The sequence below is a fragment of the Apis mellifera genome, linkage group LG1 (assembly GCF_003254395.2).
Source record: "Apis mellifera strain DH4 linkage group LG1, Amel_HAv3.1, whole genome shotgun sequence".
In the NCBI taxonomy this organism is placed as follows: domain Eukaryota; kingdom Metazoa; phylum Arthropoda; class Insecta; order Hymenoptera; family Apidae; genus Apis; species Apis mellifera.
The window spans coordinates 6,633,573-6,650,372 of NC_037638.1; the positions used below are offsets into that span (position 1 = coordinate 6,633,573).

General features: G+C 29.2%; 2 protein-coding genes across 3 annotated transcripts; one reads left to right on the top strand and one right to left on the bottom strand.

The window, feature by feature from the left end:
• Window positions 1-868: 868 nt before the first annotated feature.
• LOC409957 (synaptotagmin 4) lies at window positions 869-9,648 on the bottom strand. Of its 2 annotated transcripts, XR_003304637.1 has the most exons (7): window positions 9,456-9,648; window positions 7,510-7,824; window positions 6,941-7,314; window positions 6,455-6,613; window positions 5,885-6,202; window positions 2,717-4,907; window positions 869-1,285 (listed from the first exon to the last, which is right to left on the bottom strand). XR_003304637.1 is itself a non-coding variant. In XM_393448.7 (6 exons), the coding sequence occupies exons 1-6, from the start codon at window positions 9,508-9,510 to the stop codon at window positions 4,788-4,790; spliced, it is 1,341 nt and encodes a 446-aa protein (XP_393448.2). In that variant the 5' UTR covers window positions 9,511-9,648; the 3' UTR covers window positions 1,860-4,787. The 2 variants fall into 2 exon arrangements, 1 of the variants encoding a protein (XP_393448.2); XM_393448.7 differs by lacking the exon at window positions 869-1,285 and having other exon boundaries at window positions 1,860-4,907.
• Window positions 9,649-12,619: 2,971 nt separating this feature from the next.
• LOC724328 (arrestin domain-containing protein 17) lies at window positions 12,620-16,663 on the top strand. The gene is made up of 7 exons (XM_001120149.5): window positions 12,620-12,966; window positions 14,595-14,750; window positions 14,832-15,043; window positions 15,117-15,299; window positions 15,380-15,591; window positions 15,966-16,138; window positions 16,343-16,663. Exons 1-7 carry the CDS (start codon window positions 12,852-12,854, stop codon window positions 16,471-16,473), a joined length of 1,182 nt encoding a protein of 393 aa, XP_001120149.1. The 5' UTR covers window positions 12,620-12,851; the 3' UTR covers window positions 16,474-16,663.
• Window positions 16,664-16,800: the final 137 nt, after the last annotated feature.

Below are 16,800 nucleotides of genomic sequence, written 5' to 3' on the forward strand. Positions count from 1 at the left end.
TCAAAATATTATATTAACAATTATATTTCGTAAAATAATCATATATTACATGGCAAATATATTTTGTAATATTACAGAATAAATATAATATTAAATAAAGAAATAAAAAAAAAAAATATAGAAAGTGAATTTAGTAAATTTTTAAAATGATTTTGTTTTGAAAAAGAAAATATAAAAAATAATTTTGTTCCACTTAAAGATAATTTACATATTATTTTTTATTGGAAAACAGGAAAGGATTCTAAACAATTAAAGTGAATCTCTTTTCTATATTCCATCCAAATTAATATCAACTACATTGTAAATCTCAATACAAAAAATCGTTGTAAAGTCTATAAAGGGAAAATTTCGATAAACGAAAGAAGAAATACGATATAAAGGAACTGTGACAAGAACGGTGATTTTCCAGCATTCAGTATCGACGTTCATCATCGTATCTGTTGATCTCGAGAAGCTTTTTTCTATATTTGTATTTTCCGATGAATCAATATTCTAACGAATATATCAGAACTAATCAAATAATAATACTTAAATTTTTATGAGAGTGATTACATATTTGCATATTTTTTTATTCTTCAGATATTCCATGAATTCGTTCTATGATTCTAATATTCCAATATTCATTCTATATGGACATTAAGAATTTACTCGTTAGAAATTGTCATCAATTTGTCAGAAATCGCATCAACTGTAGCCTTATCAGAAAATCGTCGATAAAATCGATAACAAGCTTCATGGAGAACGACAGACGATATTTATGAGATGTTTCTCTACGTGCTACTTATTATATTCGTTTCTTATATAGTTGTATTTTTAATGGTATTAGCAATTAAATAAATATTCTGAAATTCTTGATCATGTGATGCCATTTTTTTTTTTTTTTTTTTTTTTTTGGTTGTATAACATTATGTGCAACATTATCGATCTTTTGAATTTCTTCTCTTTTCTTTTTCTACCATACTTAATTATGAAAATTTATGTATTTAATGTATCTTTTATCTTCTGTAATATATTGCAATGTACCTGTTGTTACTTTCGTTTTTTTATTGGTGCTGATCTATACGATACTTCGTCGTTGCATCTTCGTTTCTAAGACAAAATTCCATTTTCTTTTTTCCTCTAGATAGTTCTTTCTCTCTGATCTTGCCTTTTTCATCTCTTGCAAAGGAAGGACGATGGAGCGGAATGTTGCGATAAAAAAATAAGCAATCGTTTTATACGTTATTAGTTATTGACTTTGACGTACGCGTGTATATGAACATCTTACTTGTCAGGTGCTTTTCTTCTGTGGACAGAAAATATAAATCGCATTTTTAATTGATTTCATCATTTTGTTCTATAATTCTAAGCGTTGCTTCTTTTTTTCTGTTAATTCTATTTCATTTAATAAATTCAAATTTTCACAAAAATTAATTAACATTTACTATATTTATCATGCAGTTTTAATTATTTTATTTTATCCTAATTTTCACAGTTAAATAATTTTATTTTCTCTGTTTCCTTTTTCCTTTTATCATATTGATAAGATATTATTTTTATTGATGTTGTTTCACATTTGAAATTTTTAATATAATTTTATCTTTTTGATATTTTACAAAAAGACAACAAATATATATTGTATTTGTAATTTAAGTTTTTAATTGAATTTTTTTTTTGGAATTAAGTAAAACATCTATTGACATAATTTTTAATTTATATATATTTTAAAAAATATGTAATGTGAAATGTTCAATGAAATTTGTTGAAATTTTTGAAACTTTGCATTGAAAAACGTTGCTCTATTTTGCATCGAATATTATATTAAAAAATATTTACTTAATCGAGTTACATATGATTACTTTCTAGGAACATTTTTGTTATTTTTTTTTTTTCATGAAATTTTTATTATGTTATATACGTAGAAACATATCATCAGAAAAAAAGCCCTGAACGTAGTAAATATTTTTTTAAATTAATATTATAATTGGAAATGCTGAAGAATTCTAAAATTTTAATTGTGTTAAACGCTGATATTTCCATATGTAATCCATGTGTGTTAAAAATTATCGTAAATTTAAATTAACTTTACTTTTTTTCGATAAATTCAAACGTATAATAATTTAATCGATAATCATTTGTTATGTTCATCAGCAGTGTTGTATATGCGAACGGGATCTGTAAACAGAAATTTCTTTCAACATAATTAAATTTATACCTTAATTGATACCTCGTACGCATACATTAATTTATTTTTCAGTGAAATTGGTTTAAAAATTATTAATTTATAATTAAAATTCTTCCTAATTATATTCTTATATATATATATGTATATATATATATTTAAATTCAAATAAATAAAAAATATAATATTAATTGAATAAAAATAATTTTCTATCTATAACAATAGGTACATCAATACATTGTCAAATAACAAAGTTTTTTTAAAATAATATATGTAAAGCAATGTTAATAATACTTTCACTCATTGAAAGCTGACTTTTGCTATTTTTATGATTGTTTAATAATAATAATTAACTACCATTAAAAATTTTTCAACAAGATTACTACTTGACATTGGTTTCTTGTTATATATTCTGTGCAAATGGAATTTTTTTCATAAACTATAATCGTACATTCTAATCTTTTCATTAATAGCAATTAAAACCACGATGAGTTCTTAATTAAATAAAGATTTCGATCATTCTTTTTTCTATTTAAACGTAAGTTACATATTTACAATCGCAAAGCATGGCGACTTCATTGGCACTTTAAAACAACGTCACAATTCCTCGATCCCGTTCCACAAATAACGAAGAAGAAAATACTTCACTTTTGTCACGAATATAAAATCAACTATTATTATTTGCAAGAAATAAAAAATTGAATAATTTAATGCACCATAAACTTTTTATAGCAATATATATATATGTATATTTTCTCTCCTATGTAAACACATTTATTATGTACTTGATACACCGCTTTCTGCTGGAGCAAGTAGTATGAGAATTTTATTGAATGCGTTTTAAAAATTTTATTTTGAGGAGAGAGAAAGAGAGACGCGGTTATCGAAATTTGAGATTTTTAACGGAAAAATTGGCGCTGAGTTTTGCGTTTACCAATCGTAGCTTTCTTTATCCCTAATAATGAAATTATCATTCGGTTAGTGACATGGAGCTAGGGAATTTTGGAACAGGAACGAATAATCGTAATATTGTTTTTAAGTTTAATTGATGCTTCATCTCCACGTCTCGTGGTGCTTGCATACTTTCTGTACAAGAATCGCTCCACAAAATATACTTTATTCATTTATTATTTGAAATTATTACTAAAATTTTAAATTTTATCTTTTATAAAGATCGAAAAATGATAATCAAAATTAATTGAAATACTTGAATCTTTTTTTTCTATTAAGAGCAAAATCTGACGGAAAATTATATTGTAAGATTGTTCCCGTTTATTATAATATAATTATAATATGTTCGATGAATATTTTGGAGGGATTCTTGTATCTCGACGACAAGCGAAATAAACATAGTTGCGAGTGTGTCATGTGACTTTCGATATTCTCTGTTACATTAATTCATATTCACTTTTCCACAAACGACGATTTTCATGATCTTTATGATGACAGGGTCATGTAAAATCTTTCTTCTTATTGAAAAAAAATTCACCAAGTTTCATGAATTTCAACTTATAAATGCTATTTTTTAAAAAATATATTATGTTATTTTCTTTATATAACAATAATAATTTTTTTAATGTATGTTTCATCTGCAATTTGAATTGAGAATCACTGATTTAAAAATTTTTTCTTAACGTAATTTTTTTTAAAATACAACCAGTTTTCGATAGCACGACCCTGTGCAGCGATGTTCATCAATCAGCAAACGTTCGATTGCTTCATATTTAACTGCTTCATTTTCCTCCTCCCTTTGCCATCTGGTCGGAAATCTTAACAACTATATTTATCGTAAAGCATTTTGTATGCGTTTCTCCCGCGATCGTTTGCTACTGCGATAAATGAAGATGCAATCGACGGTCGATAATCGATTAAAATTCGATTCTTCGTTCGATTAATCGATATCAATAATGGAAACGATATCGATTTGAATGTACGAATGAGCGATATTAATTCTTATCGCAACTTTAATCGAATGAATATTATACTTTCTTCGAGAGCTAGAAACATAGAAGGATCAATTTTCGATTGTAAATCGTTAATTATAACCTATAATTTCATTGATATCATTGTTGTAATCTTGATATTATTTATTTCGAACAGAATATTGATAAATATCTACATACAATATACTGTTATTAATCATAGAAAAGAAAAAATTTTATCAAATGAATCATTTTTTATTATGAAATGAACATTTATATTTATAGAAATAACTCGAATCAAGAAAAATACGAAAGAAAAAGATCAGTTGATAATATCGATTTCTTCGGTATCTAAATCGAGAGAAGCAAGTGCAGTTTCGTTATCGAATCGACGCCTGGTTGTATTCGAAAATAATCGTGCGGAAATTATCAGAAGTTATTCTTCGTACTCGCTTCATGCCGACACGTAACGATTAGATGTTTCACGTGGTGCATCCGCAGTTGCATCGATCGCGGGTGGACGTGCCGCCACTCGCTTCAAGCCTAATATACATCGAGTATTAGGTTTACAAAACAGATACCCTACTTCATCGTAGGGTTTCAAGGGGTTGGATTGGTGGTTTTACAATAGAGAAGGACGTGGGGCTTTTTGGATAGTTGGAGATGGGATTCCAGGAAAATTGATAGAGCCGGGAGAGATTTATTTACTCCCTTAATTTGTGCCAATCAGCGATCTGCCTCTGCGGCGAGCTACAAACTTCTCTCCAATGATTCAAAGCGGATCCTTGACATTCTGGCCCACCGAATTCAAGCCGTCCAATAACCTAAAAATTGTACAATTATATGTTATGTTAAATTTAATACGTTTGAATTCCCTCATCATGTTAGAGAATATAATCTATTCTAATTTCGTAGAATATTTCCTATAATTAACGTGAAATGCACGGATAGAATTTTGAAAATTAGGATTATTTAAAGATTGATTGGTCTCGATCGAATGGTATTTTGTTTAGCATTGTGTTATGTAAGAAAATTGCGAAAAATCACGCTACGCTGAACGTGTGTACGACTTTCAGTCGCCTCACGCTACATACTTTATCATACATATATAGTATGATATTGTATATAGTTTAAGAGAATAGTACGTGCACGTACATGACTTAATTGTTCGATCAATCATGCACTTTTCAGTTGACTAACACAGCCACGAATGAAATTACCAAGTATTTCTAGAAATTTTTATCTTTATGTTTTGCATAGCAGTGCAAAGATTAATGTAATACTATGTTACATTGTAATAAAATTTTATTTTTAATATGTCTTTTAGGTTTTTATCTTACAAAATCTTACAAATTTACAAGATCTTACTTCCCTCCGCTTAACATATTTAAAATAAAAAGAGAAAAAAGATAAGTATTACTTATCAATTATGATACATTATTCAAATATTCCAAACTTTTATTTTTATTTGCAGGAAAAATTTAAGTTTTAAAACTATATTTAAAAGCAAACAAAGAGAAATAGAAATATGTTTGATGAAACATGTCTAAAAAATTAATCAAACAATTTTTATACACTCTGATATAAATATAGTTAACGGATAATTAAATTTACTATGAAGATTAAAGAAATGGAACATTTTTCTGTTCTTATGAAAATTGTTATATAAAAATAATTATATCATTAAAAAATATATATATATATTTACAGATGAAAATAACGTCCTGAAAAATTGATTGAATCGACGATATTTGAAATGGGAGAACAATATGGAAATGAAAGCAAAGTTACAGGAACGTACCTCGTTTCTTGTAACGCGATCCCAATCGATCAACATAAACTCGAGGCTGACATTGTTAAGACCATCAGCACCATTCGGAATATCGAATACGAAAGACTCGTTGAATACCGGACTAAGGGTACGTTTCTTCACGCGCGTCTTCCTCTTTGCGATGCGCTGAGAGTTGTACAGAAGATAGATCTTGACATATGGATCCGCTAACCCAGTCACGTCCATCTTGGGCAAATTTTGCGCCTTCAGCACAACCACCGTCAATCGGCTGTTGATTGGTTGCCAACAAAGGGAGACGAGCAACTCTCCCCTGCCTTGTGATTGAATCTGAAATTACAGGTATGATTCTTAAATTGTTATTATCAAGTATACTTGATGTAAACTTATACACTGCGCTTATACAGTCTAAAATATATAGTTTTAAAAGTTATATTTATTTTTATTCTTTAATAGATATTAACAAATATTGAAATTAATATTTAATTAAAAAATTAATGAGTTAGAACTTTTGATTGATTCATGTGTCTTGAACGTGCAATAACTTTAAAAAAATAATTTTCATTATGATTTCTTTCTTACCTTCAGACTTCTAGGACATATTTTTCGGCACAACGATATCGCTTGATTATCGGCCTCCTCCAAGCCGGGCACCGACGAAAGTGCACATGTCAATTCACCGATAATATCATCTCGAGAATATCTATCGAAGCTAAGCACTATAAAGTGTAGACTGATTTTCTGCGAACGGTAATAAGAAGATATATGATGTATCTGACTGATATTGATATTCTGATTTATCGATGCCCTAAATATAAATTATTCTTCTATCTTTATTCTTCCTTTTTAAATTAATTTAACTTACTATTATTAAAATTATATAACATTTCTTTTCTGAATTATTAACTTAATCCTACATTAACACATTTCCTAAATATAAAATTTGAATATTTCATGTTCACAGGAGAGGAGAATACACGAAATTTTAAATACTCAAGATACTCTTGTTGAAATTGATTCAAACATTAATTAAACATTGAGAGAAGAGGAGGAAACGTAACGATTTACCTGAAGCTGATCCTTCGATATCCCGAAGAACGTGAAATCCTCGTCGTAGACAGGATCTCTGGTGTTTCTTAGCACCCTCGTCTTCGCCTGATGCTGTTTATCCGGCAACAGTTTCAATTTCACGTACGGATCGCTGGTGGCATTCTGCTCCCTCGCTGGTAAACCCTTGCAATTCACCACCGTCACCCCGAGAGCGTTTTGTTCGCTCACGTATCGCAGTTTGAACATCAATTGGCCGAGGTTGTCTTTGTTGTTCTCCGTCGCGTGATTTTTCTCCCGTTCCGTTTTCTCATTGTTCTCTATTTCAGCCTTGTCCCGCTGTTCGTTCTCGATGCTCAACGTGACCTCGCCGGAAGGCGTCTGGGCAGGTGTACCTGTGATTGATCAAGGAACAGGACAGAATATCTTTCTTTTCTTACAATTTCATTCTTACATTTCTACAAAGATCTATCTAACTGATTTTGAAATTTCTTTCCTTTTACCTTCTTGTTGCTAAAATTGAAAGGAAAATTGATCTCATCCGTTGTATCAATTTACAGTACGTGATGATGATGATGATTAAGAATTACCTGTGCCCTGCGGTGTTCTAGGTTGTGAGCCAGGATTCGACGATTGGGAACCGGTCGGGCTGGGTGTTTGCCCACCGGAACCCGGAGGACTCTTCGCGGGTCCCGTCGGGCTTGGGCTCTTCTTCAGGTAGTGGCTGGTGCTCCCAGGACTTTTAACCGCCGTCGGTTTCCTGTGGGGCGGCCTGAACGCCAGGGACTTGTCGGAATTCAGTTTCGTGTGCTCGCGACGTCGTCGGCAAAGCCACCAGGTCATCGCGACGGCGCAAAGTAGGAAAACGGCGCCTATACATAGTGCGACTATGGTCGTCGTCGACACTGAAATTACGCGTTACTCTCATTAAATTCTTTTATTGAAAATTTAGTTTATTGGTTAATTATTTATTAAATTAAATTAAATTGCAAGGAAGGCATGTTGTGGATCTCTGGAAAATTTTTTTTACCTGGTAGAGTTAAAATTTGTTCAATAGGGGATCAACTTCTTAGGAAATTAAATGATCAGCTTATTTGGCTTCTCATATTGTGACTCATGTGTATTTTGCATGAAACAAGAAGTTAACTTGAAAGAGATATTATTGAGATAGTGTTGTTTAATATTAATGTTTTTACCTCAGAAGAAAAAGAAACTCTTGTTGCTGTTTAGAATCATATATGTGAGAGTCATTGAATGGAGAATTCTTTCTTTTTTTTTAATATTATATTTCTTGCTTCTATTACAATTTATTCAAACGATTAATTAATTCAAGTTTAATTTAAACAGTTTAGAGATATAAGATGTATATTGATCAAAAGAATTTTGAACTTTATAAGAGAGTTAGTTGCTGACTAATGCCAAGTTCCGGCAATGATGAATCATCTCGGCAATGTGCGCGTTTTACCTTGCCACAAACCTCGTAAACGTTATCAAGTACTTGTAAAACAATAAAAGTCTAATAATTGTTCAGAGTACAATTTATGTTCTCATCTATCTCGTTAATCGTTTCTTCGACATGGAACATATTGGAAATTCATTCAACCATGTATCCATGTATGCTATAAATTCATATTCTATCTACAAACAGATTGTAATCGAGTTTTGCTTTAATTATCCAAATTGTCGACACTCGAATATCCATGTAACATCGTTCATATCTTAAATATAACTCAAACAGAAGAATAAACGTCATACAAGTCCATTTAATAAGGGATTAAATCTATTTTTAAATTCTAGTTTCAGAATATAGCATTGAATTATTTAGAAGACTAATTGATTCCACTTTTTACAAATTTCTAGATATTAATGCTACATTATGTTTAATTACTTAAGAACTAAACAGATCAACTTCACTTTCTCTAATTTTTAACAGAATCTAGTTCAAAAACTGATCAATACTAATTTTAATTAAACTCAAATAACAAAGTATATTATGATTAACGTTTAAATATTTAGAAATCAAATGATGACCAAGTGTTCAATCATTTTCCATTATTAAGCGACATTATATGGAGTTGATCCACTTGGCTTCTGCGTGCCTCATATATCACATGGTCTGGCGTCTCGTTATAAAGCCAACCATCCTCCACTATATACATACATCACCGTATCTAACTCTAAATCATTCTTCGAGAAACCAACGAGTCGAATCAAGAGACAGAAAGAGAGAGAGAGAGAAAGAGAGAGAGAGAAAAGAATGGACGGAAACGAATTGAAAAAAACGATCCCAATCGATGGAGACACCCAGTCACGAAATAACACAGGCAACACGATAACAGCTGTCATGATCCAATATTCGTTCCAACGATAGTTTCATTCATGGACCGAAACTAAAACGACATCCCCGTTAATGGAAATCAACGCGCGATGGTGCAATGAAAGTTAGAAATCGTGGACGAGTGGATCGATGTGAAATGGATCGTCACGAGGCGAATGGGGGAGTTTGCGAATTTTCCAACGTTGATCCGAAACTCACCGAAATCGACGGGTCGAATCACGGGTCCGTCTTCCGTCACTCCTCCACTGACCATGTTCGGCCACGTTTATCCCCCGTCTATTTGGATTACGCTTTTATCCGCGTAAGTCACTCGGCCACGACGCACTGAACGAATATTTACGGTGTGCGGACCGTTCGTCGTATCCTGAGGCGACCATCGGACGAAATGTTTCGATCAATAATAACGGCCTGAGCTTGCGCGGAACACGTGCAGGGGGCCGCTGGGTATGGAAAAGGCGACAGCCACGACACCAAGACGGCGACGCCGGAGATAATGCCGTTTCGGTGGTTTTCTAGACGAAGGAGAAGGTTATCCCTTCCTGCGGATAACGCGAAGGTTTTCGCGCAGGTGACGATGCACTTGGAACGAGGAAGAGGCGGCGAAACTGGCGGTCGAATCGATGGGATATCGATCGGTTGAGTTTAGGCTGGCTTTTTAGAAACCTTTTTCTTTGCATGTTCGAGGAGACACAATTGTTTATGATTGAGTCTCTCTTATGCACGGAGGTGATAGGAGAGGATGGATTTGAGAAAGTGGAGGAATATTTTGGAGAAGAAGAGGGAGGGGGGGGGAGAGGATTAAAGGATTTTTGAAATTTTGTCCTATAATTCTGGGATTTTCTGAAGTCTGGGAGAGTTTAAAGTGACATGATGAGCGGGATATGATGGCTGGAGAAGGATTGGGACATAGTCGCGATTATAACGTGACTATGTATGATATTATTATTATGGTATTATGTGATTTTGATTTAATCTGATTTCTTTTGATTTTACTTTCATCTTTTCCTATGTAATCATGGTAAAATTTTAGTGCAAAATGCGGGCAATATGTATCCTGTATTTTATTATATTGTTGATGTATTTATTTTTCTTTTTCTTTCTACCGTTGTAAACTAATGATTTTTAAAGAAATGATAAAAGGATTCTGTCTATATTTACATTTGGGCGTGGGCTACGGTATAAAATGGATCCTTCTGCACGAAACTGATATATTTATTAGCACACTTGCAAATCTTATTGATTTTCAATAAGATGTTTTAAGACATTGATAAAAATATAGTATAATATGAAATAAATTTTGATTAAAAAGTTTTACGTAATGATATTTGTATAAAAAAATTAAAAAAAAAGAATATATAATATCGTGGAAAGATTGTGTGTTATTTAAAAATTAAATTGCAATGTTTTATATTTATTATCTACGTTATTTACGTTATTATGTTATACTTATATTAGTTATATTTATTAAATTTAATTTATAATCACCCCTTTTACAGAATAAGACGAGTAAGGGCGAAGAGAAAGGTGAGACTAAAAATTGCAACTTTAATCCACTTCGCTCGAGTTCTGTTTTGAATTATCGATCTATATTACATCTAGCACGCAGAAGATAATTCTCCTATGACTCATCTATTACCTCGAACCTTCTAATTAAATGAATAAATCAACGTTTGTATGATGATACAAATAAGTTTTCTTGTTATTTATTATTTTTATATATTTATAATATATAATTATAAGTAATTATTATATATATTTTTATACCTATTATTATATTGAAAAATAAAATTTCTACTTACAACTATAGAAAAATTAGAAATATCAAATCTAAACGTTTCTTTCTTTTTATGTCAATATTTATTGATTATTAATTTAATTATTATTATTAAATTCAATTAATAATTAAATTTATTCAAATAAATGTTTTGGTTCGAAATATTGGTAAAGATCATATTGCGTAAGTGTGATATATATTTAAGAATTGAACTCTAAATTTCTTATTCACCTGGATAAGTTCATATTTTCTGTTCCCGAAAACACAGCCGATGATGCTTGACGTGAAAATAAATTTTCGTAAAATATTATGTACGTAAACTGTGACATAACGTGTGCAACATTGAATGCATTTTTTAAATGAATTGGATCACACGAATGATAAATAGCTGCTATTATTTTTGAACTTTTATCGAAATTGTTATTAAATCTTTAACTAGAACATTTTCGCAAGTTTTATTAAAAAATATATAAAGACAGTTTTATTCTGAATATCTCTTTGTTATTTTTATCGATTAACTTTGAAGAATTATTTACAATGATTTTATATTTATTAATTTTTATCAATCGATATTATACGTGTCATCAAAAATTTAAATAAAAGTTAAGTTCAAAACAGCTATTGTGTAATCGAATTTTAATCAATTTTATTATAACAGATAAATGGCAATGACCGTTCGTTTAATTATCTCCGTAAAACAGAATAAATCTGACCCTACTTTTGAGGATAAGAATTATGTCTAACTTCGGAATTACGATCAGCCGTCTTCGTCAGTTGCATCATTGCTATCTTATCCGTTATTTGTCTGTGACGTCATTGAACATGGTGGGCGCACGCGCATTACGAAAATACACTACAATACATGAAAATACTAGGTTTACCTGGGTGCATGTTTACCTGTGCTTAACCAATAGGGTCACAGAACGCTATTATGTCATTGATGATAGGAAACATCAAAATTAGTGGACATTGTTTTAATTATTACATATTTTGAATTTTTTAGATAACTTTTATATATATATTGATAATATCCTTACAGGATCGTTATATTCTTATGTCGTCGTTAAATATAGGGTATTCTGAAAAATGGAAAATGTGAATTTTAAAAATATTATTTGAATGATTTTCATATGATTGTATATATTATTTTGTACATTATTATAGTTTATAGTAAATAAATTTATTAATAATAATAAAGAAAAATAATAAATAATAAATCAAAAGTATTATAGAATTGTATTATAATATTATAAGATTGTATTATAAATAATATAAAATAGTAAGATAAATAAAAATTTATAAAAATTATAATCTAGAAATATTTTTTTTATATTATATATTTTTATAAAATTTTATTTTCATTTTATTATAGATATACGTAAATAATCTAATTCTATAGTAATAAATATTTTAAATTCAACATTATTTTGCAATTTTACTTACATCACGATTTTCTTAGATTTTTCTTCACATTTTCCTTCAGAAAAATACAAACACTTACTATGATTAATGCATATTTGAAACGACTTATAGAGCCGTTCCACTGCGTCAGTTGGTATCTGCGCAGAAGACAAATATCAAAGTAGCCTATAGTAACGTGGACTCGTAAGCGATCAGACCGGCTTTTACGAGCGGCTCGATATAGCTACGTTGTGTGTAACTATTCGGTGTATGGAACAAAAACGAAAGAACAAACGAACGAATTTGTGTTAAAGTGGCCGCATGTCCATTTCGAAACGTTATTAAAATAAAATAAGTAAAGGAACAAGATCTGCGTACGTATCGAGTGTCGTCGAAAGTGTAACTGTGTCACAACAAACATGGGATTGAAAGATTTTCGAATAATCTACGATAATCATTGGAACACTTATTATCCAGGACAAACAGTAAGCGGAAATATTATTGTCGTACTAGACAGCACAAAGAAGATTCGTGGTATGTTATATTCGAAATCGCATCTTTATCGAATGAATCATATTATGTTATTTTTGGGTGAATAATATTTAATGAACATTAAATATCGTTTTGTAATATTCAAAGATCGAACAGGTGTTTCTAAATGTATGCGATTTTCACATGATCTTTTTAGTGATAATGTTTATGAAAATGCAACTATATGTAGTGAAGATGATGGAGTGATTATGCGGAATTATATGTAAATATATTTAGTAGATTTAAAAATATACATATATTATATTAAAAATTAATAAAAAAATATTAAAAAACATTTATAATTCTTTATTTGAAAATAATTTAAATATAATGTAGTAGAAAAATGAATATTTTTGTTTTCACAGAATTATTGATAAAAGAGGTAAGATGAACATAAAGATTTTGATATATTTAGAAAAATAAAATTTAAATAACAAAGAAATTAATATGTAAAATAATTTATACTTTTTATAGTTATATAATAATTTAGTTGATCGATATCATTATTTTTTATTTTTAAAATTTTTACCAAAATATTAAAATCAATATTAGAAATTAATATTATTTGAATATTAAAAAATATTTTTTATATTATTAATATATATAACATAAGTTTTATTCTAAATTTTGCTCTGATATGTAAATTGTATTTCATACATATTGTCGAGTTCTTGTCGCCGCATTCCTGTAGATTTTTTTTCTTTTTTGTCGCAAGGTGTAGTTTAATTATAGCACTATACACCCGCACAGTAGAAATGGACAGTAACGATCAGCCGTGAAACATTTGTTTTGTTACATTGTATTGCCATTGCATTATTGTTTTTATATTTTTTTATTATTATTTAATTAATGTATTGTTATTATTGTTATTAGTAACTATTATTTAATATTTTTCTTATATAGTATTCTTTTTTAATATTCTTACAGTTTTATTTTATATATAGTATTATATAGTTACTGTTTATTTTTTTTTTATTTTATTTTATTACAATTTTATTCCTTAATCTCGTGAATTGTTAACTTAACAATAGGAAATTTTACAGAATTATTACAAACTTGTATAACTTTCCTTTTAAATTTTATCTTTTGTAAATATCTTTTATAAATTACATTTCATAGTTTTTTATTTTTATTTTTACCGGCTCACTCACATTTCTGTTTCTGAGCGATGCTATTTATATTTTAAATTTATAGATTTCTATAGTGTCAGTTATACAAAAATACTCTATAAAACTCTTCTATAAAATTCTTCTGTGGTATTCTTGACATTTATTTGACGTTGATATACTGTTCTATTAGCATCGACTTGCTTTAGCTCGTGTTTAATTTTACACCATTATCTCATTGTTAATGGTAATTTCTGAAATGTGTCAACTCATGCCTGAATTGAGCAATATGAAATGTTTTAAATAATAATAGAAAGTATAAAATTCCTTGATGAATTCATTTATAATTTTAGCATTATTAATCGAGTTAAAATTTTTAATTCGGATCGTATAACATTTATAATTAAAATTATCATTTTCTTTAAAATAAAATTTCTTCAAAATCGAAATTATTAAAATTAATGTAATCGATAAAAAATATAATACGTATGACAATATTATTTAAAAATTTTATCATTTTTACAGGTATAAGTGTGAAAGTAAAAGGTGTGGCGAATACATGTTGGACTACAGATAAGCAAGATATGGATGAGAGAGGACAATATAGGGATGGGACTCAGACAGTCTCTGCCCATGAAGAATACTTCGAGACAAAATATTATCTTGTTGGATCGGCTTCCGGTGAATTTTTTAACTTGAGTTAAGAATTTAAGTTATTTTATTAATTGTTTTTATTGAAAGAAGTACAAATTTTTTTTTCAGGTGGAGAAATCGAGATACAAAGCGGGGAGCATAAATTTCCATTTCAATGTGTACTACCGACAAATTTACCTAGCAGTTTCGAATCTGATTTTGGACATGTTCGATATACCGTCAAAGCAACTTTAGATCGCCCTTGGAAGTTTGATCAAGAAGTAAAGAGTCCCTTTACAGTGGTGTCACCTCTTGACCTTAATCAAGAATCGAGAGCCTCGGTATGATTTATAATCAAAATGTTAATTTAGTAAAATTTAGTGAATAAAGTAAAAATAGTAAAATTTTTTAAAGGAAAAAATAGAAGAAGAAATGAGCAAGACGTTTTGTTGTTTATGTTGCGGAACGCCACCGTTAACTGTTAATTATTCATTACCAGTTAGAGGATATGTGCCAGGCCAATCAATGCCAATAAAGGTGAACGTTGAAAATCATTCAGGAGTTACTGTAGAAACTGTAAAGCTCATTCTGTGTAAGGTATGTTCGACTCGATAATATTATTAATAATATATGATAGATGAAAATATTTTAAAATAACAATGAATCGTGAAGTCTAGATGGTGACTTTTCGTGCTACAACACCGACTACTGATACTAAAACGGAAGAGATTGTGATAGCAGAAGTTGGCAAAGGACCTATTGAGGGAGGAGGAATTGCAGACTATGAACAGAAACTAGATATTCCTCCATTACCTCCGTCGAATTTGACAAATTGTGGAATTATTGATCTAGAATATAATCTTAAAGTTGTGGCATGTGTCTCAGGATGGTTGGTATATATTTATTATCTGAATAGAAAAAATAAAAAGAGATTCATTTTTATATAAATAATGATTAAAATATCTTATTCTTAGCAAGATTTTGTAAAATAAAATTTGAATCAGTTTTTAAAATTATATTTTATATAATATGATGAACCAAGTACATTAAATCTATATTTATCATTTACTAGTTGCATCACATTGTGATTCATTGTATTCATTGTATGTATGACTCTTAAACGGGATTTGTAAAGAATGCTAATGTACTACTTAAATTCTATAGTGGAAAATTGCCCATACAAAACTGATTCTAGTCGGTCGTTAAAGTATTTTATAATATAATAGAGATATAACTATGTTTAATAAGATGATTATGTGTTAGGTACTATCGAAATTTATGGCAAAATACACTTATATTCGTGGGTACTGTACCTCTGGTAAATTATCAAACTCCAAGTGCTCCCCCCATGGAAGAATATCCTTCAGAAATTGGATGGACGAGATCTGGAATTCCAAGCTCTGATGGAGCTGCAACAAATTTATATCCTAATTTACGTAAGAATACTTTTATTTATTTTTAATAATTATATAATATTTTTTACTATTTAAATACTAATTATAATATATTTTTTATTATGGAAATTTTATAAATTAAATTATATGATTTAAGAAAGTATATATAATTAATAAAATGTATATACTTATTATATAGAATGGAGTATATATATATATATATTAATACAATAATTTAAATTACAGCTCCACCATCATATGAAGAATCAACTAATAGTGCAAGAAGTTTATGGGAACGTGGCGAATCTGAGCATATTTTCGGTATATCGAATCATTTCTCGCCTAAATATCCTGTTTTCAATTTTGCAGCAGTTTAATGAGTAACAAGAAAAAATAATTTGGTGCTTTATTTAAAAAGAAAAAAATGAAAATTTTATATGTATCTCAGCACAGTCTGTAGAGCATATTTTAAGCTTTAATTGAAATTAAGGGCTCATAATGATCGTGTGTAATAATCAAGTTGATAATCTAATTGTTATGAATGAAATGATATCTTGATTATATTTTTTTAAAATAAAATAAGTTTTTAATAAGAGTACTGAAAGGATGATTAACCAAAGGAAATAAGAAAATAGTCATATTAAATGCTTTTTAAAGAATGAGTTGATAATTTAATTTATATAATTTAAAAAAACAATTTTTTA

Coding starts and splice junctions, on each gene's coding strand:
- LOC409957 (XM_393448.7), bottom strand. CDS start 9,510: ATGGTCAGTGGAGGAGTGACGGAAGACGGACCCGTGATTCGACCCGTC. Junction 6,614..6,940: donor TATCGAAGGATCAGCTTCAG/GTAAATCGTTAC, acceptor TACCGTTCGCAG/AAAATCAGTCTACACTTTAT. Junction 4,908..5,884: donor ATCGCGTTACAAGAAACGAG/GTACGTTCCTGT, acceptor TACAATTTTTAG/GTTATTGGACGGCTTGAATT.
- LOC724328 (XM_001120149.5), top strand. CDS start 12,852: ATGGGATTGAAAGATTTTCGAATAATCTACGATAATCATTGGAACACT. Junction 15,592..15,965: donor GTGGCATGTGTCTCAGGATG/GTTGGTATATAT, acceptor ATTATGTGTTAG/GTACTATCGAAATTTATGGC. Junction 16,139..16,342: donor AAATTTATATCCTAATTTAC/GTAAGAATACTT, acceptor TTTAAATTACAG/CTCCACCATCATATGAAGAA.